Below are 26,673 nucleotides of genomic sequence, written 5' to 3' on the forward strand. Positions count from 1 at the left end.
TCCTAAAAAAATTTAAATATTTTAACTACAAATTTACAATATAACTTCATCAATTTGATTTAGTGTACAAAATCAAATTATATCTCTACACAGATAAAAAATAAAGTCACTTTGAAAGGGACACTTTTGGAAGTCAGGAAAGCCATTGAAATAACTAATTTAACTAACTTTTCCATTTGATTGAATTTATCTACCCTTACACCTCAGACATATCTCTTCTTCCCTTTTCTTCTCCCTTTCTCCCAAAATTCAACCAAATCTCATACATTTCATACATACAATGATGCATCCTACAATTCCTTGATCTCTCACTACACAAAATGATGCATCCTACAATTCTTTGATCTCTCACTACACAACATGGCATCTGAAAAGTCTGAAGATGATTCTGAAAAATGGGTTCTTGAGAAGATACACATTGATGACATGGCTGATGTGCAGATGGAAGATGGCAAGAAGCCGATTTCCTCGTCCACGTCTCGGTCCAGCAGTTTGAGGCAGAGGAAGGCGGCTGCGAGCTCCGGCCCTAAGATGGGGAGGATGGAATCCGGTGCCAAGAGAGGCCTAATGAGCCTCCGGTTTCTTGACAGGGCCAAGACCGGGAAGGAGGAGGACGCGTGGAGGGCTATTGAGAAGCGTTTCCACCAGAATTCTGTCGATGGCATGCTGTTTAAGGACAAGTTTGGTGCCTGCATTGGTATTTTTCCATCAACTCTTTCTTGCTACATCAATTCTTGTGTGTGTGTGTGTGTGTGTGTTTGGATTTGAGAGTGTTTCTTGTGGAAGGAAGGGATGGGAGACAGCAAGGAGTTCGCGGGGGAGCTGTTTGAGGCGCTGGCAAGGCGTAGAAACGTCGCCACTACTGAGAAAGGGATAGACTTGCTGCAGCTGAGGAAGTTTTGGGAAGACATGACTAATCAAGACTTGGACACAAGACTCCACATTTTCTTTGACATGTAAGAGAATTTTGTGGTTTCAATGAAACTCAACTTATGCTGCATTGCTCTGCTCTGCTCAAGTGATGATGTTTGAGTTTGCAGGTGTGACAAGAATGGTGATGGGAAGCTATCAGAGGATGAGGTCAAAGAGGTGAGAGAGCAATGAGCATCATGTTTAATACATTATACAACACCAAATTTAGTGTTTGTTTTCATCTTTTCTTGGTGTCTGAGTTAAGGTTCTAGTGATGAGTGCATCGGCAAACAAGCTGTCGAAATTCAAGCAAGAAGCCGCGACGTATGCTGCATTGATCATGGAGGAGCTAGATCCTGATAATCAAGGATATGTAGAGGTATGAATGCAACTAACTATATGCATCAATTCTGTTATGATATCTATGAAAAAAAAGGCCTCTTTTCTCAGATGTGGCAACTTGAGGCTCTGCTGAGAGGCATGGTTGGCTCAGAAGAAACCCAAAGATCAGACAGGAAAGCAGACACGCTGGCAAAGACGATGATCCCGAAAGAATACAGGACACCCGTGAGCCGGTTCCTGAGCAAGAGCAAGGAGACATTCATGGACAACTGGAAAAAGATTTGGGTGATCATGCTATGGCAGGGCACAAACATCTCCATCTTCACTATGAAGCTCAATGAGTTTCAGCACAGAGCCGCCTTCCAAGTCCTCGGATACTGCCTCTGCTTCGCCAAGGCTGCAGCTGAGACGGTCAAGTTCAACATGGCCCTCATCCTCGTGCCCGTGTGCAGGAGGACTCTCACAAGGCTGCGCGAGACATTCCTAGGCCGGGTCATCCCCTTTGATGAGAACATCAACTTCCACAAGATGGTCTCCGGGGAGGTCATGTTGGGCACTGTGGTTCACATCATAATGCACACGAGCTGCAACTTCGTCAAGATATCCAGCTGCCCTAAGGACCAGTTTGACACCATCTTCGGACCCGTGTTCAATTACAAGCAGCCCACTTACATGGAGCTCTTGTTCAGTATTGAAGGGGTTACCGGCATGATCATGATAGTCTTGATGCTCTACGCGTTTGTGTTGGCCACGCACTCGTTTAGGAGGAACGTGGTTAAGCTGCCCGGCCCGTTCCATGTCTTGGCCGGCTTCAATTCCTTCTGGTATGCTCACCATCTGCTGGCTCTGGTTTACATGCTCTTGCTTGTCCATGGATGGTTCCTTTTCCTCACCCCGGAGTGGTATAAGAAGACGGTATGCCACACAACGCCTTCCTTCTTCTTCGTCTTCGTTTCTCTGCAATCTCCATTGAAAAATTTGAAATCTCCACTCATTTCCACAGACATGGATGTATGTTTCTGTGCCAATGCTCATCTACACCACTGAGAGAATCCTCACTCTCTATGACAGAAACTTCAAAGTTGAGATCAATAAGGTAACATCAACTCTTGCTTTCTCTGCAGCTAGCAGCAACTCAACGTCGTCGTTTCTTGTTTTGGAAGCACAGGCTGTGATATATACTGGAAATGTGTTAGCCCTTTACATGAGCAAGCCTCAAGGCTTCAAATACAAGAGTGGAATGTACCTATTTGTCAAGTGTCCTGATATATCAAACTTTGAATGGTAAGCAACACAACACTCTATAAACATCAAATCTTACTGTATATTTTGAGGTATATCAAACTTTGAATGGTGAGTAACACTGTATAATATCAAATCTTACTGTATATTTTGAGGTATATCAAACTTTGAATGGTATGTAACACTTTAAAATATCAAATCTAACTGTATATTTTGAGGTATATCAAACTTTGAATGGTGAGTAACACTCTATAATATCAAATCCTACTGTATATTTTGAGGTATATCAAACTTTGAATGATAAGTAACACTCTATAATAATAAATCTTACTGTAAATTTTGAGGTATATGAAACATTGCTGCACAGGCATCCATTCTCCATCACTTCTGCACCAGACGACGACTATCTAAGCGTGCACATACGCACGTTGGGGGACTGGACAACGGAGCTCAAGAATCGGTTTGAGAAGGCATGTGAGCCTCAATCTGTGAAGCAAAGCAGGGGAGATCTAGTGAGAATGGAGACCAAGGCATACACAGAAGAAACAACACAAGACAGATCTTTTTTCCCAAGAATCGTCGTTAAAGGGCCTTATGGGGCGCCAGCACAGGATTACAAGAAATACGACATCCTTCTGCTCGTTGGTTTAGGCATCGGAGCCACCCCATTCATCAGCATCATCAAGGACATAGTGAACAACGAGTCACGCTCGGTAAATGCAACACAATTTCTACCATGAAAAAAATAGTCTGCAAATGTTCATAACTTTCTGAATCAGGTGGTGCCAGATGATCTGCCTGGGGACAAGCATGGTCCAGAGAGAGCTTACTTCTATTGGGTCACACGGGAGCAAGGCTCGTTCGACTGGTTCAAAGGCGTTATGGACGACATTGCAGAATACGACCACCATGTAGGCCTAACCCCAACACAGCAACCTAACAAACTCTTTTCCTCTTTCTCTTTCCTTTCTAACCAAATTCTTGCAGCATATCATAGAGATGCACAACTACCTGACAAGCATGTACGAGGAAGGAGATGCTCGTTCAGCACTGATAGCGATGGTGCAGTCGCTGCAACACGCCAAGAATGGAGTGGACGTCGTCTCAGAGAGCAGGGTAAGCACATCCACAACTACATAACCAAAAACTACTCACATCAATCAGAAGGAAATTCATGTTTTCTTGAATCATTTTGGAACAGATAAGGACTCATTTCGCGCGGCCCAACTGGAGAAAAGTCTTCACACATTTAGCCACTGTGCATCCTTCTAGCAGGATAGGTAAAGCAATGCATTTTTCCAACATTTGAAACACACATTGCAAAATCTCCAAAGCTGAAAATCCAAATCTTGCCATTGCCATGTGTTTGCAGGAGTGTTCTACTGTGGGAGCCCGACTCTAACGAAGCCACTCAAGAAGCTCTGCCAAGAATTCACCATGAATTCATCTACTCGCTTCCATTTCCACAAGGAGAACTTCTAGATTTTTACACGATTTATAGATTTAGACAGCGTAACTCTTCATTTATACGTCGTTGAATCTTTTTTATTTGCATTATCAGATGTGCATTCTCATTTCCAATCTTGAACATGCTCAAAACTTAAATTTGATGATCAAGAATTCTAAATTGGGATAAGGAAGCCATGCTTATAATAAAACAACCATATTATTGCACAGCTTTCTAATGTACAAAACAAAGAGAATTAAGACAAACTCACACTACAACATGTGACAAAGAATAGAGAGATACAACAACAAAAAACTATTACACAACTTCCAAAGATCAAACAGAATCCCAGTTTACAGAAACATGCCAAAAAAAAGAAAAAAAGAAAGACCTCAGCATTATCAGGATCATCATATTCAGCCACCACAAATTGCATAAAATTCTGCAACATGACAAGAATGGGGAATATGTTAGTACCAAATTTTATCCAATCAAGCAAGAAAGTGTTGTGCTGCAACAAAACATAAGTTAGAAAGAATTATAGTATTATATAACTACCTTTCAGAACACATTCTTCTGCAGATCATCGAGCCCGGGATCAACCGTTTCTTTCTCCTCAAACAGTGGGGCATCAAGTGTAGGAGGACTCTGAAGGAATCAAAATCATATTAGTCCATTTGTATAATGGATACAAGTCTGCAGAAATACTAGCTAGGCAGAATTTCTGCGATTACCATGCAACGAACGAGAGCCCAATTTATGCCCCGGAAAAATGGATGCTGCTTAACTTCATTAGCCCCTTCGCGTGATCCTAGTCTGTTTTTCGGATCTCTGTGTAGCAGTCGGTACATTAGCTGCTTTCCTTGGAGACTCACCTGTACATATTTTGGAGTAGAGTTTGATTTTTAATTTTTATTTTTATTTTAGGATTTTATGCAAATGAAAGAATATGAAATAGCTTCAAAAAGGCAACCTCTTTGCTTCTTGGAAACTTCAAGTCCTTGTGAAGAATGTTGGCAAATGTCTTCTGCCTCGTCTTTCCCCTGAATGGTGTGTATCCATACAGCATTTCATATAGAAGAATTCCTACGAAACAACGCGACAGTCACTAATTTTTCAGCTGAAAAACTAGGTAAAGAAGCAAGTTTGATGTCTAATCTCAGAGAAAGAAGGAAGTAGCGTCATTACCAAGTGCCCACCAGTCGACTGCGCTGGTATGGCCTGCCCCAGTGATGATTTCCTGTTGGCACGAACCATCAAACGAGTCAGTAGGCGAAGATTCTAGTAAGAGCGCAGATGAGATGATACTAACCGGAGCAATGTATTCTTCAGTACCAACAAAAGAGTTGGATGCTCTCATGGGTTCAGCCATGAAGATGGGATTCTGTTGGCCTTTCTGATTCCTTTTCTTCTCATTTATATCCGGGATCAGAAGCTGCGAAAACGCACATCTCTTAAAGCTAGCAGTCGTCACCAAAGATAGGTAGATTTTAGTAAGAGATGAAAACACACCTGTGGCTTGCAAGATGTCAAGCACGACAAATCAAAGTCCGTGAGAGCAACATGCCCGTTGTTTTGAAGCAAGACGTTCTCCGGCTTTAAGTCCCTGTAGATTATGCCTGCGGCAAGAAAATAAAGATGCTGATATCCTTATGTGTTGCTTGATCTTATTTTCTAATATTAAAAAAAAAAAATGTATTGTATATACCTTGACAGTGAAGATATTCAAGTGCCACTACAACTTCAGCAGCATAGAATCTACAAGAAATCACAATCTACATCAGCTCTACAAGATTCTAAGTAAACTATGTCGCGTATAATAGCCAAGATTTTGTTTTTACCTTACGGCATCTTCTTTCAGAACTTTCGTGGGCTGCCTGTCGAGTAGAATAAAGAGCTCTCCACCGGGGCAGTAGTCAGTGATCAAACAGATATGAGTTGCAGTCTGTAAAAATGTTTAAAGGAACAATTAGCCAAAGTTTTAAAGTAGTAACAAACAAATATCTAATCTCATGTGTTCAAATGTGAAGAAAAAGTAAATTTGTGTAACCTGAAATGAAGCATAGAGAGCAGGAAGAAAAGGGTGGTCTAACATGTCTAGGATTTCTCTTTCTGCACAAGCTCTGTGCACCTGCAGAGCAAAATGGATGCGTAAGAGACGAGAAACGTGCAAACGAAAAACAGAATTCAGCTTCATGCCTTGTTTCTATTAAGCATCATGCCCTTGTCCATTGCTTTCATTGCAAAGTATTGCCCCGTTCCACATAGCTCCACGAGATGCACGCTGCAAGCCGAAGCAACCACATCAGCTGATGATATTGTTTTTAACACGAGATCGTGGCAAACACACATTACCTTCCAGTGTCACCGGATCCTAGTGGTTTCACCGGCTTAAAATGCTTCAAGCTTATCTCTTCCCCGCTGTCTAGAATCTGCAGACATCCACATATCAGAAACATGAATATTGATGAATGTATACACATATATTTGTATGTGACATAACACTGCACCTGCTGAATAGCTAGCCAGGAGGGGCTATCCTTCCTATGAGGCTTCGGATGAACAACTTTCGAGTGATTCTTCCATAAGTCCTCGGGTTTCTGCAGGCCGAGAGTCGAACACCTCAAGAAAGAACAGAGGAAAAAATTAAAAGCTAATAAGAAATTATTGGGAATGTAACCGTGTTGGCGTCTGGAAGCTCTCTGACGGCATCATCAACATTTGCAGCAGTTTCTTTCACCTGAGACAAGTGAAAACCAATCAAGATTGGATCTTGAGCTCCATTTCAACCATCAAATGTCAACTCAAATGAATGAAAGAGGCAAAATCCACAAAAATGATGCAGCAAAATCAATCAAGAATTGATTTTGAGCTCCATTTCAACCATCAAATGTCAACTCAAATGAATGAAAGAGGCAAAATCCACAAAAAAAAATGCAACAAAATCAATCAAGAATGGATTTTGAGCTCCATTTCAACCATCAAATGTCAACTCAAATGAATCAAAAGTGGCAAAATCCACAAAAGATGATGCAGCAAAAGTTAATCACCAGCACTGCACTCTCTTTTGCTGTGGCCTCAGGGATACAATTATGAAGCGGTTCCACGTGTTGGCTTCCGTCTAGCTGAACCCCGATAAAGTACTGCACCTCTCCCTGTTCAAGAACAACAACACATTTCAAAATGGATGTGTCGCCTTCTACATCAAATCTACTAATACTTCACACGGATGAGATACTCATAGAGCCAAAACGAGCTTACCTTTTGATCACGCATGGGCTGCAGATGAAACAAGTTCCAGAACTTTTTGCCTGTGATTGAATTCATTACAAAAGGAGTCAGAATATTACAATAAACCATTTTCAAAGAGTAAATTCAATTTTCTTAAATATAATTACATACCACTTTTAGTGTAGTTGATGAGCTGCACAGTGACCTCCCTCTGGTTATCAATGGCATCTCTTATCTTCCTAACTGTCGACGGATCAGTCTCGGGCCCTTGAAGAAATCTGCAAACAAACAAGATTCAATATTTTCGGGCTTGAAAATGTATTTTGGAAGATTCAATGGTAAAGTTACCTGCAATTTCTACCCAAGATTTCTTCTCTACTATACTCTGTCAACTCCAAGAAACTATCAGAAGCAAAAATCTGAACACACACACCAACAAAAACTGTCATTACATCAAAAAATAAAAACAAAAAAAAATAAAAAAAATAAGGTAATGAATTTACTTACAATAGGATTATCAGGAAGCCTTGGATCAGTGATAACAAAATTCTTCTCTATACGTTCAAGAGTGGTGGCCAAATCAATACCCTTTCTCATCTCCTTCTTCCTCACTTTATCATCCACGCTATCCGGCCTCCGGTCGTCGTCGCTCTCCGACGAGTACCCGTTCTCCTTCTCCTCATCATCTTCATTGAACACCGGCTCGAGCTCTTGAGTGCTCGAGCGCCGCCCCTTCTTTAGCATCCTGCATGAAAGAATTGAATGAGTGTTTGCATGCATGCCGGGGCTGAAGCTCCCTCCCAAATTTTGATTTTTTTAAAATATATATAAAATAAAAGAAACAAGAGAGAGAACATAATACATTGTTTTAATAACCACGCTAATTGCTCAACATTTTACGGTGATTTGTTATATTAATTAGTTTGTTAAATTTATGTTATTTTATCCTTTTTTTTCACTTTCAAATGTGTTTATCTTTGATTGAAAATTTTATCATGAAAAAATAAGAGATGACAAAAAATCTCTCTTTAATTCTCATCTTTATTTACTTTCATTTTCTACAAAAAAAAATCACCATTTTTCATTCTTCATTTTCACTTCAAGATGGATAATATCGTTCCATCTTGGAGTGAAAAGAAAGAATAAGAAACTATGAAATTTTCTTTTGCAAAAAATGAGGGAAAAGAAATGAGATATTTAAAGTGAGAAATTTTTGTTATCTTTTATTTTTCATGATAAATTTATTAACCAAAGAGAACACACCCTTCTTAGTTGATTTTTAATGTTGAGTTTTAGTCAATCCTCTATTTAAAATAAGATAACGAACTCTTAATAATGAAATTAGTTTATTTTTGTACAAGATGGAATATTTTTTTATTTTTTTTAAAGCATATAGAGGTAGCTCTTTATGTGCTTTTAATACCTATTATTGAATCAATAAAAAGAGTACAACTATTTATTCTTGACTAATATGTGTGCATGTGTTGGCCTAGTGGTAAGAGGTTAATGTTCAAAATCTAAGGTTTTAAGTTCGAGTCCTCCGTTGCGCGGTCTTTAAAATTTCTTTATCTACTTAGTACTTACGTAATTTATCCAAAAAAAAAAGTGACTAATATCTAATCCTAAGTCCATTAAAGTTCTACTCAGACACAAAAACAAACTATTCGAGGGGCCATACTTGAACTAGTTCAACCCCCTATGGACAAATCCCAGATCCGCCCCTGCATGCATGCATGGAGAAGAGAAGAAATAGGTACGTACCCCATGAAAGATCGGCGGGGGGTTTTCTTGAGAGGCTTTTCCGGCAGCTCGCTGATCTTGTGCATGGTGGTTCGCGTGCCGGCATGCGAGTGGCGGCGAGCAGGCGGGGGCTTGTCGTCGGAGCTGCGGCGGGTTGGGGCGTCGAAGATCTCGTTGTCGCCGGATTTGCGGAGGAAGGGGCGGTTGGTGGACTCGCTGAGAGCTCTTGCTCGAGGCTTCTTCACTGCTTCAACTAGCTCTGTAACTGCACTCGACGCCATCTCTTTCTGCCGAGCTATTTACAAACATCAAAATCAATTTCAAGTCTTAGAATTTTTTTAAAATCATATCCTAACTTTATTACTCTCTCAGTCGAAAAATTTGTATCATTAATTTATAAATTTATAAACATTAACTAAATTATAAATTATAAGAAATTAATTAATTAAATGCAGAGTTAATAAGTATAAGATGGATTACCATCGTAACGGATCAATGATTCGGGAAGCCCATTGGGCCGGGTCGTTTTCTCCCTGATTCCTTCCGTGTGCTTGCTCACCTCCACTTGCATCCTGCACCATTTAAAACCAAATTCCACATCTAAATCCATCCACTTTTTGAATTCAATATAATCATCTAAATTCCACATCTTAATAATTTTGATGGTGTTGTAATTAATAAGGTGATATTACTATATTATATATTGGGGTTGATTAATGTAAGAATTATATTTTATTATGAGAATCGAGAACAATGCACTGTATGTATAAAGCTAATGCGTTCGTCGTGAAATTAATTCGAACTCGGGTAGTTTCATTCATTCATCAAGGTGATACATTCACCGTAAACAATAGCGATCCAAAGGCTTAAAAAATGATTCTTACGTTCATTATATATATATATATATATATATATATATATATATAGGGGAGCGATCCAATGAGACCCCCTATTTTTAGTGAGACCTAAGACACGATCTCGTGCGTTTATTTCATCAATCTTATGGTTGATATTGTATCTAGGGGGATAATTTTTTTTCTCAGCAAAATATTTTAAATTTCGTTATTCATCAATATATAGTGCATTGTTCATTGGTATATCAGTCTTGTTCATCAGTTTATATGTCTTATTCATTAACAATTTTTTAAATTTCATTATTCATCAGTATATACTGCCTTGTGGCCCTTGTTCATTAGTATATATGTCTTATTCATTGTACTCAGTGTCTCACGAAGAATAGGGGGTCTCACTAGAGCGTGCCCCTATATATATGTGTGTGTGTGCGCGCGCACACGCGCATATAGGAAGTGATTATAATGAGGATTGTATTTTTCATGAGAATGTGAGAACAATAAATTTTCCTCTAAAACTAATCAATTCAGTATTAAATTTAATACATTAAAAAAATGAAATTTTCGTTCTCTTTAAAATTCAAATCTAGGTGTTGCATTCATCATCTACCGTAGATCTTCACGGTCGAAGAGCCGAGAATAACGTATATACACTTGTATAACACCTAACCATCCTTAAAAAAAAGGAAGACAAATAATGGAGATATCACTTTTCTTTTTTTCTTTTTTTTTAAGTGACTTTTCTTTTCTTTTTTAAGTAGATGTATAGATCATTTTTCAAATTAAGATACTAACATACAAATTGTGAAAAATACTAAATTAGCAAAATAGTAAATTATACGAGCCATATGTACGTAATATAGATAGCTTATTCATTTAGTTTTTTTAAGAAACCTACTTACCAATTTGGCAAGCATTAATGTTTCTACTTTCTTAGAAGAAAAATAATACGAAAAAGATATTAAAACACTATGAGCCCACCAGTGAACAATCCAGAAGAGAAACATAATTTTCCCATAATTATATATAGATACATTATACATACATCATATACAGATCAGAGACGTACATATTGTGATATTGAGATATTGGGCTACAAAAGTGGTCCACAAATTATACCCTAATTATTATGACATTTTTTTCTAGGGGACCACGTTATGACCTTAAATTCAACAAAATATATAAGATAAGTTAAATAACAAAACATTACAGTTGGGCTAAAAAAAAAATAGTTATCAAATACATATGTAACACGAAAATACAAATTTTAAAGAATTCAATTATAATTACATTTTATTTAGATGTTTATGATCAAATAAAACAAAATAAATAAGTCACGATATTGCAAATTGCCACCCTGTTAATCATGTGTAAATTGTGATAATATCTTGCAACTAACCAAAGGAAAAAGACAGGCAAAATTGGGCCAAAAAAAAGGGCTGCCCATGCCACTATCATTTAATCTATGATTTTGACTAGCCATGGTCCGATTATTAATTTGACAACTTAAACCCAAAAAATAAAAAATAAAAAAATATATATATACTAGCATTTAGAAAATACATGCACGATTGATGAATCAATGGTCCCTATATTCGCATCCAATCAATTTTGAACTAAAAATGATCGGTTTATATGTTACGATGTGTTTGCTTCTCATTCTTCTAAATAAATAAATATAATACTATCAGATATAAATGTATCACTTAAAGCAAATGAAGTATAAAGTAATAAATGGAGCTTATCTATTCCTTGTAGCTCGGAGCAATCTGTGTTTTTTTTTATCTCTCTAATAGGGAGATAATATATATAGTGGTTTAGATTTAGAAATATCTAATTCTAGCATCTCATATAGTAAAGGAAAATTGTAGCCATCTTGACAAAAATATAAAAATAATAGCCCTTACACACTTACACGAATTTTGATTACACATAAAATTCATGTAAATCGTGTAAGTGTGTAAGAGCATAAATAGTAAAAATGGCTACGATTTTCATATTTTTATATATATAATTATAATTTCCTATTGCTATATGATTTTGGCTAGAATAGGGTGTTGCCTCTTGAATTTATCACTTAAAGTGGAGATCATATTTTTTATATTTTATTATATTTATTTTGAGTGACAATATATGTAATCCCACTTTTATAAAATGCTACAAAATTATAACACCCTCCCTTAAATATAAAAGTATATCTTATCCAAATGAAAATATGCTACTCAAAATTTTATATCAACATTCTTTTATTTTGAGTTTATCATTTTCTTATATTTCAAAGTAAATGCACCATAATAATAATAATAATAATAATAATACTCCGTTTGTCCCAACTGACTTAATCAGTATTCTTTTTCGGGCTGTCCCAATTAACTTGATCACTTTCTTTATTTGGCAATTTTTTATTTATTTATTCACCTTTTCACACTAAACATTATTCTTTAAAATTCGTGTCGAAAAGAAAGTGATCAAGCTAGTCCGGACATAGGGAATAATAATACAGTAGCACTATATGTAAAGATAAGATATGAAAATAGAATACCCGATATATTTAAGGACTTTTCCGGTTTCATCTTTGATGGGAGTGATGGTGAGAAGGTTCCAGAAGGGAGTGCCATCCTTCTTGTAGTTGAGCAGCCTCCCACAGTAGCTGCCGCCCTTTTCTAACGCCTCCCTTATCTTCGCCACGTCCCCCGCGTCCGTGTCCTTCCCCTGCAAAAACCGACTGCAACAACACCACAACATAACATACTCTATTTAGATTAATAATCAATTATTATACCAATATTACTCTCTCCATCCCACTTCATTAGACTCATTTTCCTTTTTGGGTAAAAAGGTTGTACTTAAATAGTGTGGACCACACCACTTTACTACCACTTTTCTACTAAAAAGTAAATTTTCTTAATCTCCGTGCTCAAAAGAAATGAGCCTATTGGAATGAGACGGAGGGACGAGGGATTACTATATATGGAATGGAATTTACCAATTCCTGCCTATAACTTCCTTGGAAGTGTAGCCGGTCATCTTGAAAAATCCTGCACTCGCATACATGATAGGGGCATCGGGTTTAGTTGCATCCGACACCACAAATGTCTGTTGAAATGTCGATAATGCATCCTTCAAATCTTCCGATACTCTTGGAAATCCCCTCTCTCTCCCTGCAAATTCATTCCAACGCTATTAAATTTAATTATGCCAGAATATTAAATTCTACTAGCTTTTCTCCTATAACAAAAAAAATAATCTATTTATGTAGATAAAAATATGAAAATAATAATCATTTTTACTATTATGATCTTACATGTTTCATACAATTTTTTTTTGTGTAATCAAAATTCGAGTAACAGTGTTATTTATATTATTACACTGTTACACGAATTTATATGAAATTTTTCGTGTAATCGTCGAAGAATAGTATACATTTGAGATTGACATGGATTGTAATAAAGTGGTTGGGCATGTTATGAGAGGAATAAGGGTCTCACCTTCTATGTGAGTGTTAAAATAATTAAAGTGGGATCAGAATCTCATTTACTTTTACTAAAAATATAAATGAATACCAAAATGTTGGACAAACTAAAATGAAAATATGGATACTAAAAGATGGAACGGAGATAGCATTTTCTTGTTTTATCTATACATGGCTACAATTTCTTATTACTATATGATTTTAGCTAAAATAGAGCGTTGCATCTATAATCGTTATGTATATATATGCAACACTCAAGGATAACCAAAAGCATATAGTAATATGAGATTATAGTCGCATGATAAAATAAGAAAATAGTGGTTATTTTTACTATTATGTTTTTATGCATTTACATGATTTACACGAACTTCTATTATATAGAAAATTTATGTAAATCGTGTAAACGTGTAAGAACATAACAGTAAAAGTAAAAGATGATTACTATTTTCATATTTTTTCTACATGCTTGTAATTTTTTTTTACTATATAAGAAAGTCTAGGATAATTATATGTATGTATGAAAATGAAATATGCTCAAGGCTGACCTCCTCCGTCGTCGGACTGGTCGCCGGAGCTCCGGACAGAGTTGTTGGAATCCCTCCGCGTGTTCCCTTTCTCGTCGCCGGAATTCCTCACTTTCACTCCTTGCGGCTTCCCGGTCTCCTCGTCGGTTTTCAGCACCAATCCCCACTCAGCAGCCCTTTGCGCCGCCGCGCCGACTCCTCCCTTCGCCGGCGACGCCTGCGCCTCATGCTCGTTGAATATCTCAGCTAACGCCTTCGGCTGCGGCGGCGGCGCAGCTGTATCCTTGAGAGCCATCCATGAGCTGATGCCTTCGGGATTAGCTGGCGCTGCCGCTGCCGCCGTCGCTCTTCCTGATTTCGATGCGAAGCTTTTCTCCTCCGCCTCCGGGTTGCTGGACCAGCTTTGCCACGACGACGCCGGCCGGAAAACGGGGCTGCTGCTGGCGGCGGCGGCGGCGGCGGCTGATGGATTGAACACTTCCAAGGAGCCGCGGGGATCCCTAGGGAGCGGCGGAATTAGGGGCTTATTGCGATCTGCGCTGCCTTCCATTGCAACTGCGAGCTCAATCACAGATTTGAGATGATTTTCAGCATCGAATTATCCAAATCAATGGGAATGGGATTTGGGGAGATGTGGGGAAGATGAATTGGATTGATCAGAGTTGAATTTCATGCATGTTGTTTAGTGATATTTGGGGATTCTAATTTGGGATTTTTCCTTCTCATGAAAATGGCATGACTGAAGAGTAGAGATTGATGTTTTGTCACTGCTTCGCATGTGACAGTTACATACAAGAGAGTTATATACTGCTCTCTTGTTTCATGCCCTTAAAATACATGTATCAAAAAAATAGACAATTTTATTCTTATTATCCTTAATTATAGGATAAATAATGAATACTCCTACATATTACTCTAAACTATTCTCGCACTATCAATTATATTCTAAATTATTAAAATTATATTTTTAAAACTATCAATTGTACCCTTCATCCATTTTTCACCCTTTAAATTTTCAATTAGTAAACCATGGAGTACGTCGTTTTATATAATACAGGTTAAAAAAGGAATGATTCTAAATACATTATAATTCATGACATCCATCGAGCCACGTCAAATTTTTGAAGCAAATTAAAAAAATAGACGAGTGGTACAACTGATACAAAATTGATAGTTCAATACTCCCTCCGTCCCACTCCAATAGTTAAAAAAAATATTTTCGATAATTTAAGATATATAATTGATAATGCGGGTATAAGTTGAGGTTTAAAGTGACATCTATCCTTAATTATATCACTAAAAATTGAAAAGGTAAAAAAAATTAAAAGATAAATTACACCGATGACAAAGGTAAAATGAAAAATTCGACTAACTTCTTACTATAGAATTTTGAGACGATACACTTATTTGAGGACAAATTTCAATTGTAAATTGAATATTTATAAGGACGAAGGAAATATTGGTTTGTGTTTTCGTCCATGAAAATTCTTCATAATTTTCTTCTTTCTTCTGCCTATAGAAACTCTTCATACTTTTTTTTTGGAAATAATTTCACTAACTATATATCATTCTAAAAAATAAGGCACGAGTAAGTCCAAAACTCTTAAAATATGCAAGGGATTGCCATGTGCAAATGCATTACTTATTAATTAGTGTCTTATTTTTGCAAGCCCGAAATTTTTATCTTAATTTCTAAATTAGTCTAAGTTATTGTCCTAAAAATCCTCTAACTTCATATTGTCACTAATGGACCCACATAAACTTATTAACTATCACTCACCTCTTTTTCTAATGATGCTAAACAGTCATACTGCGGCCACCCACACACTAGTTAAATTATTTTTTTTTTACTTATTTAATTTATTTTTTTAAAAAGTACAATATAAACAACACAATAAAATTATTAAATCATATTTTTATTTAAAAAATAAATTAAATAAATCAAGTTTTTTTCCTGTTTAATTAGTTTGTGGGTTGCCACAATATGACTGCATAAATTTATTCCACAACATATCATGATAGAGGTAGTGAATAGGACAAATTTAGGGGGTATAAGTGGAATTTCGCCCTCTTGGGGCAGACAAATATGTGTGTCCACTACTACACGGAACTACGAGCACCTCACAATTTCGGAGGGCAAATTGGTCTGACCAATTTTTTATTTTGCAATTTCGACAATGTCACTAAATGGTAATTGATCATTCATCAAAATAAGCAAAGTCGAGAGTAAGAATGGGATGAAGCAAAAAATTGTTTGTTAATAATAATAATAATATTAAAAAAAAATCTAAAATGTAGGTAGCTCATGATATTAAATAAGTTTGCTGTCAATGAAAATGACTATACAGAAACTGTACTCACAGGAATCCATATACTTCATACTGATTTTTCACTAGTAGTTGATCATAACACATTATAATCACATATTTCCTCCCCAAAAAAAATTAAAAAAAACACACACACACACACTCATTATCACATATATTTACGTAGCATGTGAATCCATGCACACACACGAGAGAGATAGAGATATATACATATACATGGAGATATAAAGCATTACCTTAGAGGATCGAACTCAACTTGAACAAACTTTTTTTTTTTTAATAATGCAAGGAAACTGAGAATTGAATATGATTTTTAGACTGAAAATTAGCAGTTTTTAAAAGGGAGAATAATTGTCGAAAAGGTTTGGCATCCCATGCCTGTACACCTATAATTCACATGCCTCCATCACTGATTTCTATAAATTAAAAAAATCTATGTTTTCCATGAAATTTGATGAGGAGATTATTAAAAGATGAAAGATATGGTATCGGAGTATGGAATGATATTTTGGTTTTATTAATTTAGATTTGAGACAAAATTTTACAGACTGGAAAAATGGGGTGGCGACAAAAAAACACAGCATGCATGCATATGGGAGAGAAGAAGTACAAGAGAAAATGGAGGGGATATGGACTACACTCATTTTGCCCTACTTATCATTTCTTCATTTTTGGATTAATAGGAGTGAAATAATTTCATTAAAATTTTACGCTCCCTCCGCCCACGAAACTTCTTTCTCGGTGAAGTGAACACGTCATTCTTAGGTCTATTCGTTATGGTTCGACCCTCACTTGAAAAAAATTGGGGGGATGGAAATTGCAAAAGTTGGGAAGATGGTGATTTAATGCGTCACATCTCAAAAGTCACGTTAAAATTGCAATTTTGAAATGGTTCGTGATTTTATTTGTCAAAATCCCTTTTAAAAAAGTTAGTTGTATACTTGGTGAGGGGAGAAAGCCTCCTACAAATTAAAAAAATGGTGATAGTTAGTGGGTCCATTAATGACAATATATGAGAATTTTAAGTGTGATATGAGATTATGCTTAAAAAATGAATAAAAAGATGTTTTGCGGACAGATGTAAATAAAAAATTAGAAAAATATTTTATGGACGAAGTAAGATTTATATAAATTGGATAAATAAATAGTTCGCGCATAAAATAAGACATCAAAGTATGTATCAAACCAAACAATCTATGTGAAGATCTTTTGAAATAATGTTATAAAAAACGAGCACATATTTAAATAATCTTAAATACATATAAATAAAATATCAAATAAATTGAACCCATAAGTTTTTATATGCCGCGAAGTAGTGGCATATAATCTTCTTCTTTTTTTTAATTACAAGAGGTATCTGAATATAATCAATTATGCAATCCGCAAGCAAGCGGAACCTCACCACCATTTAAACGGTGGAAAAACATCACTGCACGCAGGCGAGAAAAGTCCTGCGTGTGGGACCTTAACCCCAAACAATATAACATCGCAGTACCCTCTTGTTGTAGAAAGATATCAAGGGTAGGCTATGGAGTTGGAATCAGATTTTTAATGTTGTAGAGTCGAATGTGTCTTTTTCTGTTTGGTGCTCTAACGAGCACTCCCCTCTTGTATAACGTTTTGGTATCCCTGGTACCGTCCATTTATTGATTTTTATTGATCAAAAAAAAATATAACATCGCAGTACATTTTATTTTAAAAGTTTGAAAGGATTAGATTATTAGATTTGAAGGATCATAGAATCGAGCATGAAATCCTCTACTAATACCTAGAATGATTTGTGATTGTGTCGTTTTATGAGGGACTTGAATAATAATATTATAATATTATTCTCATTTAATAATGGTGGGAGATAACGTTGGGAATGTACATGTTACCTAAAGTCGAGCAGACAAAGGTGAAAAGGCCGCTGCATTTGTAATTGTTGCTACTTTCGGATTAGGTCATGTGGCATGATGGGATTTTAGTATCCAATTAATTTCGATTTTAATTAAAAAAAAATCTTTGGGAATAATGGAAAGAAATATGCAAGCATATATGAAGGATATTTTTTCAAGTGAACTTTTTTTAGCATTGTATATGGATTATACAAGAATGATATGATGGTGTTATAGCTGTATAGCACCAATATGTTCATAGATTCAAGATTCTTCTGCCATGATAGTTACTCTCTTCCTCTATAAAATTGGGCACATTTTTAGACACAAAATTTAATAAAATGGTCAGTGATTTTATATAATAAAAAGAGTTCTACCAGTATATAAAATGAGTGGCTGTGATTGAATTAAGTGTGTTTTTTTGTAAATGGAGAATATTTATAAGGATAAAAGATATATATAGCCCACGTACTAAAAAGAAACGTGCTTCATTTTTTGTGGACACAAAAAATAGATGAAATTATATCTGGGTTTGTTTTCATTTTTTTGGTTATTCTCGTTATTGTTTTTATATATCTGGCGTGTGTGTTAGCCGCCTAACGGTAGAGTGATTAATGCCTCAAGCCAAAAATCTGTGAAACGATTTTTAAATTTTTCTATTTAATTGTTAATTAATTGACTTTTATGGTATTTGAATTGTATTGTGTCCTACTAGTAAATAATCATGAAAATACTTTTGAGTGTTATAAAAAATCACTTGAGGTCATATAAATACTTTTGAGAATAAAAAATCTCTTTTGAGGTCATACAAATATTAGGTAGCAACGTCTAGCTAATAAATCTTTCCCATTTATGTGTAAGTTATGTAGCTCCTTTTTTGGGTGCCGGTTGTGGTTGTCTATTATATACACAAATAATATGACTTTACTTAATAAAATACTATCATTTGTAAAATTACAAGATTGGCTCAATTTTAGATAGACAAATGTTATTCTGCATATTTTATGTGAGCAATGTTCACGTTCAGCCCATGTTATCATATTTTTTTTATTTTTTACATTTATTTTGATTATAATATAATATATCATAAATTATTATTAAGATCATTAATTTTACATTTATCATCGTCAGTTGCTATCCGCCAACCCAACCAACAATAAAAACTCATTTATTTTTAAACATTTATTTATGAATATACTTATCATATTATTTGTTGTAATTAAACATCTCATTTATGAATGAATATTGGTCAAGATTCTGTCAATAAAGGTTTAATTAGTTTACTTTGTATCACTTGCTCTAAAACTTTCATTTTTTATTTGCTTTGTATCACTTGCTCGAAATATAATACTTCATCCATTTATTAATAATGAGTCATTACTATTCGGCACGATTAGTAAGAAGAAGCATGATTAAATGATAAAAGTGATAGAAAGTGATGGGGTCCACAATTTTTTATGAGAAAATGCGATTTTCTTATTTGAAATAGATCATTATCAATTGAACTGACGAAAAAGGAAAGTAAGTCATCGTCGATCTCGGATTATATACTAATAAAACAAGTACTCCCTCCGTCCACGAAATGAATACTCATATTTCCTTTTTCGTCCGTCCACGAAATGAGTATCCATTTCCCTTTTTGGCAAGTGTACCCCACACATCTCTTTAATTAATACACTCAAAAAATTGGATCCTTAAACTATTCACACTACACTTCATACATTTCTTAAAACTCGTGTCGTCCACAAATGAGTACTCATTTCGTGGACGGAGGGAGTATAACATAACGATAATATTATGTAGAGCAACATCAAAAGATCGAAGACCAACAATTGGTAGGTCCTAACCACGTGAACGAGCTTTTGAATTGTCTATCTTATCTATCTGAATGTCGCATCACCAGATGTTGCCTAATTTAATTTAATTTATATATATATGACTATATGAGCAACCAAAATTCTATTCATGAGTCGAACATTAATTAATTTATTGCTTAGAAATTTCATTATTACTGCTATTGTAATTAAATTTGAGCTTGATCGAGCTTTAGTATAAAATATTGACCATTCTAATTAAAAACTTCTTCTCTTAATTATTTATCTAGTTTGTCCAAGCTAAGCTTTGGAATTTTTTTATCAACTATTTGTGAATACAATATATTTTACATATACTAAAGTCGAATTTAAAAAGTGAAATCAAGGCTGTGTAATGCTAAAATTAAAGTTCTTCCTTAAAAAAATACTAAAAATTAAATTCAATTAAATGTTTTCTCCCCCTATCCATCATATTTATATATTAAAAAACTTATTACTCCTATGTATATTTAGTTAGTTAGTGTTTGATATGATATGCCATGCACCTACACAAGAAAGTAGGAGAAAAATATCTATTCCATCTCAAATCAAATTAAATTGTATTATTTTTTTATGAGATGCTTTATTTTCCCATAACCAAATGTTGCTAAAATGCTATAATATTATAATAAATTATAAGCTATATTTAATTATATACTATACATATTAGTAGGAATATAACGGCCCACCATAGGCAAAAAATCACGGCCCATATGAAAAATATTTTATGTTAGGTAGGAATATGGCCCATTAGACTCAAGGGGTGCATTAATTTCATGTTTTGTTGTTACGACTGAAATAAGATTTTTAAAAAAAAAAAATATTTTCTATTTAGATTTTTTAAGGGCAATACGGTAAATTAATCCAACAGTTTTTTCCACTTACCCAAAATTATATACTACTAACAAATAGCACATTTAAATTACTTATTTTATTTCTAAACAATAGTCTTAGAAAGCGACGATACAAAATTTATTACAAATTATTGAATGTATTTTAAGTGAATAAATAGTTTCATCTTGAGGGCAACGTTAAAAATGATTAACTAATTATATTATGGGTGGAGAAAGGAGCTCATCATACAATAGAACACGAAAATAAATTAATATATTCAGAGTAGTAGTATCTATAAATAGAAAATGACTAATTTTTGTGGACGGAATGACAAAAAAATGACATTTATATTGCTAAGTAATAGAAGAAAAGAAACTAGAGATTTGATGCACATTCAACCACATTACTCTCTTACTTGAGATCTCAAGAGAAACATTACTTTCTTACTTCATCTCAAGAAAAACATTACTTCCACACTCATTTCTGAGATGATCAAGGAGACCTACACATACAAAGCCAAAACCAAAACCAAAACCAAAAAAAGAAAAGAAGAAAACAAAATAGAAAAGCAAATGAGTCCTTCACCATTGCTATTGCTGCAAGCCGACTCTACAATGGATGCTGCATAGGAGGATGAGCAAGCTCTAACTCACACCTAGAGTTCACTTGGTGATCTCTTCATGCTCGTATCCGGCGACAGATTTCTTCCTTCTCGAAGAAGGGCTGGCGTTGCACTGATCGTAAGGCTGTGAAGCAAGGTACTTGAGAGCCTTGACGATGTCACCAATCTGCGGCCTTATGTTGGGCTGCTCTTGAATGCACATTGCAGCAATGGCTAGGGCTTGGTACAGCCCCCTCACCGGATACCGTCCCTCCAGAGCCGGATCAGCCATTTCGTGGAACTTCTTACGGTCTTTGAACAGCGGCCGTGCCTGTTTGTTACATGCATTATTCAAGAATCACAAGCAATGGACAAGAGGGTGTTTTTGACTTTTGTTCATCGATGAGCTCAACACTATGGAAAGAATATGCCATAAAGATATCAACTATGCAACACTAGTGCAGCCATTTTAGATGGCCCTAATGAGAAAGAATCAATTCCAAATTTCAAGTGGACTAATATTGTGGGAATGAGATGAAAGTTGAAGATACTAACCCAATCAACTAGATTTTGCTCGGGGCCGGATCTTGTGTAGTCGATAGCTCTCCTACCCGTCAAGATCTCCAAAAGGACTACACCGAAGCTATAGATATCCGACTTGAAGTTGAGTTGGCCAGTCATGGCATAATCAGGAGCACAGTATCCGTACGTGCCCATCACTCTGGTGGAAACATGAGTTTCGTCTCCACACGGCCCCTCTTTGGCTAAACCAAAATCGGATAGTTTGGGATGATATCCCTCCCCAAGCAAGATGTTGGAACACTTCAAATCACGGTATATTATTGGTGGTGACATCTTGGTATGCAAATACTCCAACCCTTCTGCTGCCCCAGATGCCATCTTCATCCTAGCATTCCAGTCGAGGACCTTGCTGCCGGGGTAAATGTCTAGAGCCGAAGAAACGCACATCAAATACAATTGAAGATGGCGAAAAAAGAGAAAGAAAGTGAGCTTGCATACCATGTAAAAGGTCCTCCAAAGAACCTAGTGGCATATATTCATAGACTAACAACCTCTGATCTCCCTCAGCACAATAGCCTATTAATTTGACAAGATTAGGGTGCTCTGCATTACTTAATGTTAAGACTTCAGCCACGAATTCCCTAATTCCTTGAGAGCCGTTGCGATCTAGTTGCTTGATGGCCACAATCTGCATTCACAATAACAACAAACATAACAAATTTGCAAACATATGAAGCCATTCAAACAAAGTAAACACATATACTGCATTGTTGCATCACTCGATGTACCTCACCATCCGGTAAACGACCTTTGTAAACTTGTCCAAATCCTCCTTCACCGATAAAATTTCCATCCTTGAAATTCTCCGTTGCAGCAACTAACTCAGCTAGGGCGAATTTCCTCGCTTGGAAGGCTTCACTTTCCGAACCACAGGTAGAACTCAAGCTAGAATTTGTGGATTGAGACACTAGTTTAGGCTCTTTCGTAGACCTATATGAGCTCGCCTGCGAGTGGTCTAAACAACATAACATAGAAGAAAGATGAACACAGAAGATCAAAGAAGATCAAACACCAAGTTACAAGATCAATTGCCCCAATTTAATCAATAATAACTATCTTCATTCAGAATTCATAATGCAAAGACAGATTTTGCAAAGCCAAACAGCAACCAAGCATGATTTTCATCAAAGCCAGTAAGTTGTAACAAGCAATTAGCATGCTTTAAATTAATACATTAGGCCTTTTCAAGATTAAATATTGCTTTAATATCATGTCAATATATCACCACCTTTTTTTTCCCACCATCAATATCACATTTTCTACAGTAACATTCTACACAGTTCAAAGAGAATTTTACACAACAAACAATCACAAATGCAGAAATTCTTATTCAGCCCTCTCCAAATTAGTCAAATTTACATAAAATTAAGGAGAAAACACGACGCATGAAACTCAATATGAAAAACCGAACATGCAATGAAGGAAACTATTTCAAACAAGACAAAAATCAGATCTTTTCCAAAACCCATGTCGAAAATTTCAACAAATCCATTTAAAAAACCCTTGATCACGAGAAATAAAAGAAGCGTTTCATCTAAAATTGTGTAAAATTTAATCACATTTACCCGATGGGGTTCGTGCATGACCATCATCTCTTCGTTTATTGTCGAGGGCCATCTTTTTCTTTTTATGTTGTTTCTTGTGAGCAGAGGAATCACCTGCGCACGAGAAACACCCCATGCCTAGCTTCCTCCTCCTCCCTCTCTCTCTCTCCTCCCTCTTTCTCCCCTCTCTCTAAATATATATATTTCTTTTATTTCTCAGCTGCAAATAACGGAGAACAGGGAAAGAAAAATAATTACAAAATAGAAGAAAGGTTTGCAGAAAGAGAAAGAAGAGAGAGAGAAAAGAGGAAAATTTTGCTCTGTTCTATGCAGATTTCTACTTCAAATATAACCAACCTCTGCTCTTGAAGATGATCATTCTACTTCTCGCACAGGGCTTTCTATAAGTCCCTCCAATGATGGATCGCCACGTGGAAATATTTTATATTCTTGTGCCACGTGTAATTATCTGAATGGTTCCTTCTTTTCTCGGCGCGGCATAGAATATAATATTATATCACATTTCTACTTTAACTGGTTCTGCTACGCTCACGCTATTTCATTCTCTCTTCCACAATTTCTTCTTATTAATATTAAAAATTTAATTTTTATTCTTAACTATAATTTTATTTAATAATATAATTGTTTTTTAGCTTTAATATTAAAATTTTAGCTGATAATTGATAAGTAATGTATTCATTTTATTTCGATTTTTTGCTGATTAATGTTTATAATGGTATATATTATTAAAAAAATTACGGGAAAACAATAAATTTAATACGTAAGCCATTTAATTTTTTTTGTAGTAACTAGAAACCCAAAATTTATGCGATATAAATATTTTGGCTGAACAAAACGAGGCCACGAAGATCGTTGAAATAGTAGTAACCGTTACGTTACTAAAATTGCAAAAACGTCATTAGCCGTGTTTTAGACTTGTAGTATTAAATTAAATTCACTATTTTATTATGTTGTTACATACTTTCACTCTCATAGTCTCATGTGATATATTTTTTTCTTTTTATGGCATGCCAATCCTTCTACAATGGGAGAGCTGCAACAAAGAAAATAAGCACCCGTATGCAGGATTTTTGCATCACATAAAGATGAGAAAATAATCGACATTTATATTTTATAAAGATGGGAAAATAATCACACGCACGCATATGCCTTTACATCACACAAAGATGAAAAAATAATCGAACATTTACATCACACAAAGATGGGAAAAAAACCTCACGCATGCAAGCGGGACAACTACTCAAGGTAATAAAAATAACCGCGCGCAGACGGAACCACTACCACACAAAGATGGAGAAAACTACACTGCACTCAAACAGTATTGAACCAAAAACCTCTCACAAAAGAGAGTTTTTGAGTACTTCATCTTTACAACTTGAGCTTCATTGGTGCAAAGAATGACACTCTTAAAATAGTTAAAGAAAATGTTAATTACTAAAATATTAGGACTTTTGATTCCATAATAATAATAGTAATATTCTCTCCGCCCTACGAATCTTGAGTCACTTTCCTTTTTCGGCCGTCCCACGAATCTTTAGTCATTTCTTTATATGACAAAATTATTTCTCTTTATTCACTTTTTCACCTATCACACTAAATACTACTCCCTCCGTCCCAGCTGAAATGTCCTGTTTCTTTTCGGCACGGAGATTAAGAAATGTGTATAAAGTAGATAAAGTGGGTTGGTGGAAATTATTTAAATATTAAGTATAGAGAGAGAGTGTATTGCCAAAAAAGGAAACATAACATTTCAAGTGGGACAACCCAAAAAGGAAAGCAGGACATTTCAGCTGGGACAGAGGGAGTATTTTTTTTAATTTTTGTGCAGAAAAGAATTGTCTCAAGATTTGCTGGACGAAGGAGTAACTTTTAATTGTAACAAAACAGACACATTCATCTTTTTTTTTTTCTGAATTATCTGTCAAAACTCACTTTTTGATTATCATTATGAACTCGAAGTGAGTGTTTGATATACGGGCCTCAATTAAACGTACACCCAACAAGGCCCAAACTGCAAATGTAAGTATACTGCAGCCCAACAAGGCCCAAACTACAAATTTGGAGTATATGCTAAACGCAGATTACCCGGCATGTTTGTTTGGCACGGATTCTGGCCTGGAAAAGTAATCTGATTCCAAAATATTAAATTCCTGTGTTTGGTTAAATTTTTATGAGTCAAGGAAAGTAATAAGAATCCTGAAAACAAGGAAAGTAGTGCAACTTTCCAGGATTCTTATTCCCTAGCTTTTATTAGGTATTCTTTTTCCTCATTCTCAGAATTCTTATTTATTTGTATTATTTTATAATAAAATGTAAATTATAATTTTTATTTAGTTGGAATTTAATGTTTCTATTATTATAATAATAATAATAATAATTATAATTATTATAATTATTATTATTATTATTATTATTATTTAATTAGTTCATAATTTATTTTAAGCAAAATATAATGTAATTATCGTAACTATGTATCAACTTTATATTATTATTATTATTATTATTATTATTATTATTATTATTATTATTATTATTATTATTATTATTATTATTATTATTATTATTTAATTAATTCATAATTTATTTTAAGCAAATTATAATTAGGGATGTCAATCGGGCCAACCCACTCGGTTTCGGGCCAACCCATTCGGTTTCGGGTTATTTTCGGTTCGGGCTAGTCGGTTTTTTATTTTTCGGGCTAAAATTTTTCGACCCTAACCCTAACCCACTCGGTTTCGGGCTAGCCCGTTCGGGCCCACAAATTTATGATTTTTTATATGTATAATTTTTTTATATGGATAATCATATTATTGTAATAAAAATTTGTCGTGCTTTTTAAATCAAAATATTTCGCCTTATTTTAGATACAAAAAGTAGTGTTATTTTAATGTAAATTTACATAATATCTAATTTTAACTTTGTTTCCGATAAAAATTGTATATAGATATAACGTAAATTACTATCTTTCTTTGACTTTTATATCATAAATATTTATTATTAATCGTTAGAAAAAATGAAAACATATTATACAAGTATCAAAATGTTATTATCAAATTAAAAAGTAAAGTATTAAAGTTTAAAAATCAATTATTAAGAAAGTGTTCGGTTAATCGGGCCAACCCACTCGGTTTTCGGGCCAACCCTATCGGGCTCGGGCTATTTTCGGTTCGGGCCATTCGGGCTAAAAATTTTCAGCCCTAACCCTCCTTTTTTATCGGTCTATTCGGGTCGACCCGTCGGTTTCGGGCTTTTTTGACATCCCTAATTATAATG

The 26,673-nt window shown here is 35.2% G+C and overlaps 3 protein-coding genes across 5 annotated transcripts; 1 reads left to right on the forward strand and 2 right to left on the reverse strand.

Annotated features, from left to right (window-relative positions):
• The first annotated feature begins 88 nt into the window (after nucleotides 1-88).
• Nucleotides 89-4,080, forward strand: LOC130999998 (putative respiratory burst oxidase homolog protein H). Of its 2 annotated transcripts, XM_057925709.1 has the most exons (12): nucleotides 89-697; nucleotides 791-956; nucleotides 1,041-1,089; nucleotides 1,178-1,291; nucleotides 1,363-2,169; nucleotides 2,258-2,350; nucleotides 2,423-2,538; nucleotides 2,864-3,209; nucleotides 3,276-3,407; nucleotides 3,484-3,612; nucleotides 3,698-3,776; nucleotides 3,869-4,080. In XM_057925709.1, the coding sequence occupies exons 1-12, from the start codon at nucleotides 361-363 to the stop codon at nucleotides 3,976-3,978; spliced, it is 2,478 nt and encodes an 825-aa protein (XP_057781692.1). In that variant the 5' UTR covers nucleotides 89-360; the 3' UTR covers nucleotides 3,979-4,080. The 2 variants fall into 2 exon arrangements, 1 of the variants encoding a protein (XP_057781692.1); XR_009093628.1 differs by lacking the exon at nucleotides 3,869-4,080 and having other exon boundaries at nucleotides 3,286-3,407; nucleotides 3,698-3,716.
• Nucleotides 4,081-4,143: 63 nt separating this feature from the next.
• Nucleotides 4,144-14,675, reverse strand: LOC130999997 (phototropin-1). The gene is made up of 24 exons (XM_057925707.1): nucleotides 13,783-14,675; nucleotides 12,752-12,926; nucleotides 12,308-12,490; nucleotides 9,395-9,486; nucleotides 8,936-9,209; nucleotides 7,682-7,919; nucleotides 7,523-7,593; nucleotides 7,346-7,452; nucleotides 7,205-7,254; nucleotides 6,994-7,098; nucleotides 6,624-6,683; nucleotides 6,454-6,543; nucleotides 6,299-6,375; nucleotides 6,143-6,227; nucleotides 5,994-6,074; nucleotides 5,785-5,888; nucleotides 5,652-5,701; nucleotides 5,456-5,562; nucleotides 5,256-5,378; nucleotides 5,132-5,183; nucleotides 4,917-5,029; nucleotides 4,678-4,818; nucleotides 4,502-4,591; nucleotides 4,144-4,385 (listed from the first exon to the last, which is right to left on the reverse strand). Exons 1-23 carry the CDS (start codon nucleotides 14,309-14,311, stop codon nucleotides 4,505-4,507), a joined length of 2,994 nt encoding a protein of 997 aa, XP_057781690.1. The 5' UTR covers nucleotides 14,312-14,675; the 3' UTR covers nucleotides 4,144-4,385; nucleotides 4,502-4,504.
• A 6,340-nt stretch (nucleotides 14,676-21,015) lies between these two features.
• LOC131000001 (probable serine/threonine-protein kinase PBL5) lies at nucleotides 21,016-23,728 on the reverse strand. Of its 2 annotated transcripts, XM_057925718.1 has the most exons (5): nucleotides 23,401-23,728; nucleotides 22,564-22,790; nucleotides 22,274-22,463; nucleotides 21,809-22,200; nucleotides 21,016-21,584 (listed from the first exon to the last, which is right to left on the reverse strand). In XM_057925718.1, the coding sequence occupies exons 1-5, from the start codon at nucleotides 23,513-23,515 to the stop codon at nucleotides 21,315-21,317; spliced, it is 1,194 nt and encodes a 397-aa protein (XP_057781701.1). In that variant the 5' UTR covers nucleotides 23,516-23,728; the 3' UTR covers nucleotides 21,016-21,314. The 2 variants fall into 2 exon arrangements, with proteins under 2 accessions (XP_057781701.1, XP_057781702.1); XM_057925719.1 differs by lacking the exon at nucleotides 23,401-23,728 and having other exon boundaries at nucleotides 22,569-22,790.
• Between the last annotated feature and the right edge of the window lie 2,945 nt (nucleotides 23,729-26,673).

Source organism: Salvia miltiorrhiza, chromosome 8, assembly GCF_028751815.1.
Source record: "Salvia miltiorrhiza cultivar Shanhuang (shh) chromosome 8, IMPLAD_Smil_shh, whole genome shotgun sequence".
NCBI lineage: Eukaryota > Viridiplantae > Streptophyta > Magnoliopsida > Lamiales > Lamiaceae > Salvia > Salvia miltiorrhiza.

Bases quoted from the DNA above. Each gene is read 5' to 3' on its own strand.
- LOC130999998 (XM_057925709.1), top strand. From the start codon at position 361: ATGGCATCTGAAAAGTCTGAAGATGATTCTGAAAAATGGGTTCTTGAG. The intron at 957-1,040 runs GTAAGAGAATTT...TTGAGTTTGCAG, and splicing joins CTCCACATTTTCTTTGACAT to GTGTGACAAGAATGGTGATG. The intron at 2,351-2,422 runs GTAACATCAACT...TTGGAAGCACAG, and splicing joins TCAAAGTTGAGATCAATAAG to GCTGTGATATATACTGGAAA.
- LOC130999997 (XM_057925707.1), bottom strand. From the start codon at position 14,311: ATGGAAGGCAGCGCAGATCGCAATAAGCCCCTAATTCCGCCGCTCCCT. The intron at 5,702-5,784 runs GTAAAAACAAAA...GATTTCTTGTAG, and splicing joins CTGAAAGAAGATGCCGTAAG to ATTCTATGCTGCTGAAGTTG. The intron at 4,819-4,916 runs GTTGCCTTTTTG...AAATATGTACAG, and splicing joins AGTTTCCAAGAAGCAAAGAG to GTGAGTCTCCAAGGAAAGCA.
- LOC131000001 (XM_057925718.1), bottom strand. From the start codon at position 23,515: ATGGGGTGTTTCTCGTGCGCAGGTGATTCCTCTGCTCACAAGAAACAA. The intron at 22,464-22,563 runs GTACATCGAGTG...TTGTGAATGCAG, and splicing joins GTCGTTTACCGGATGGTGAG to ATTGTGGCCATCAAGCAACT. The intron at 22,201-22,273 runs GTATGCAAGCTC...CTTCGGCTCTAG, and splicing joins TTTGGAGGACCTTTTACATG to ACATTTACCCCGGCAGCAAG.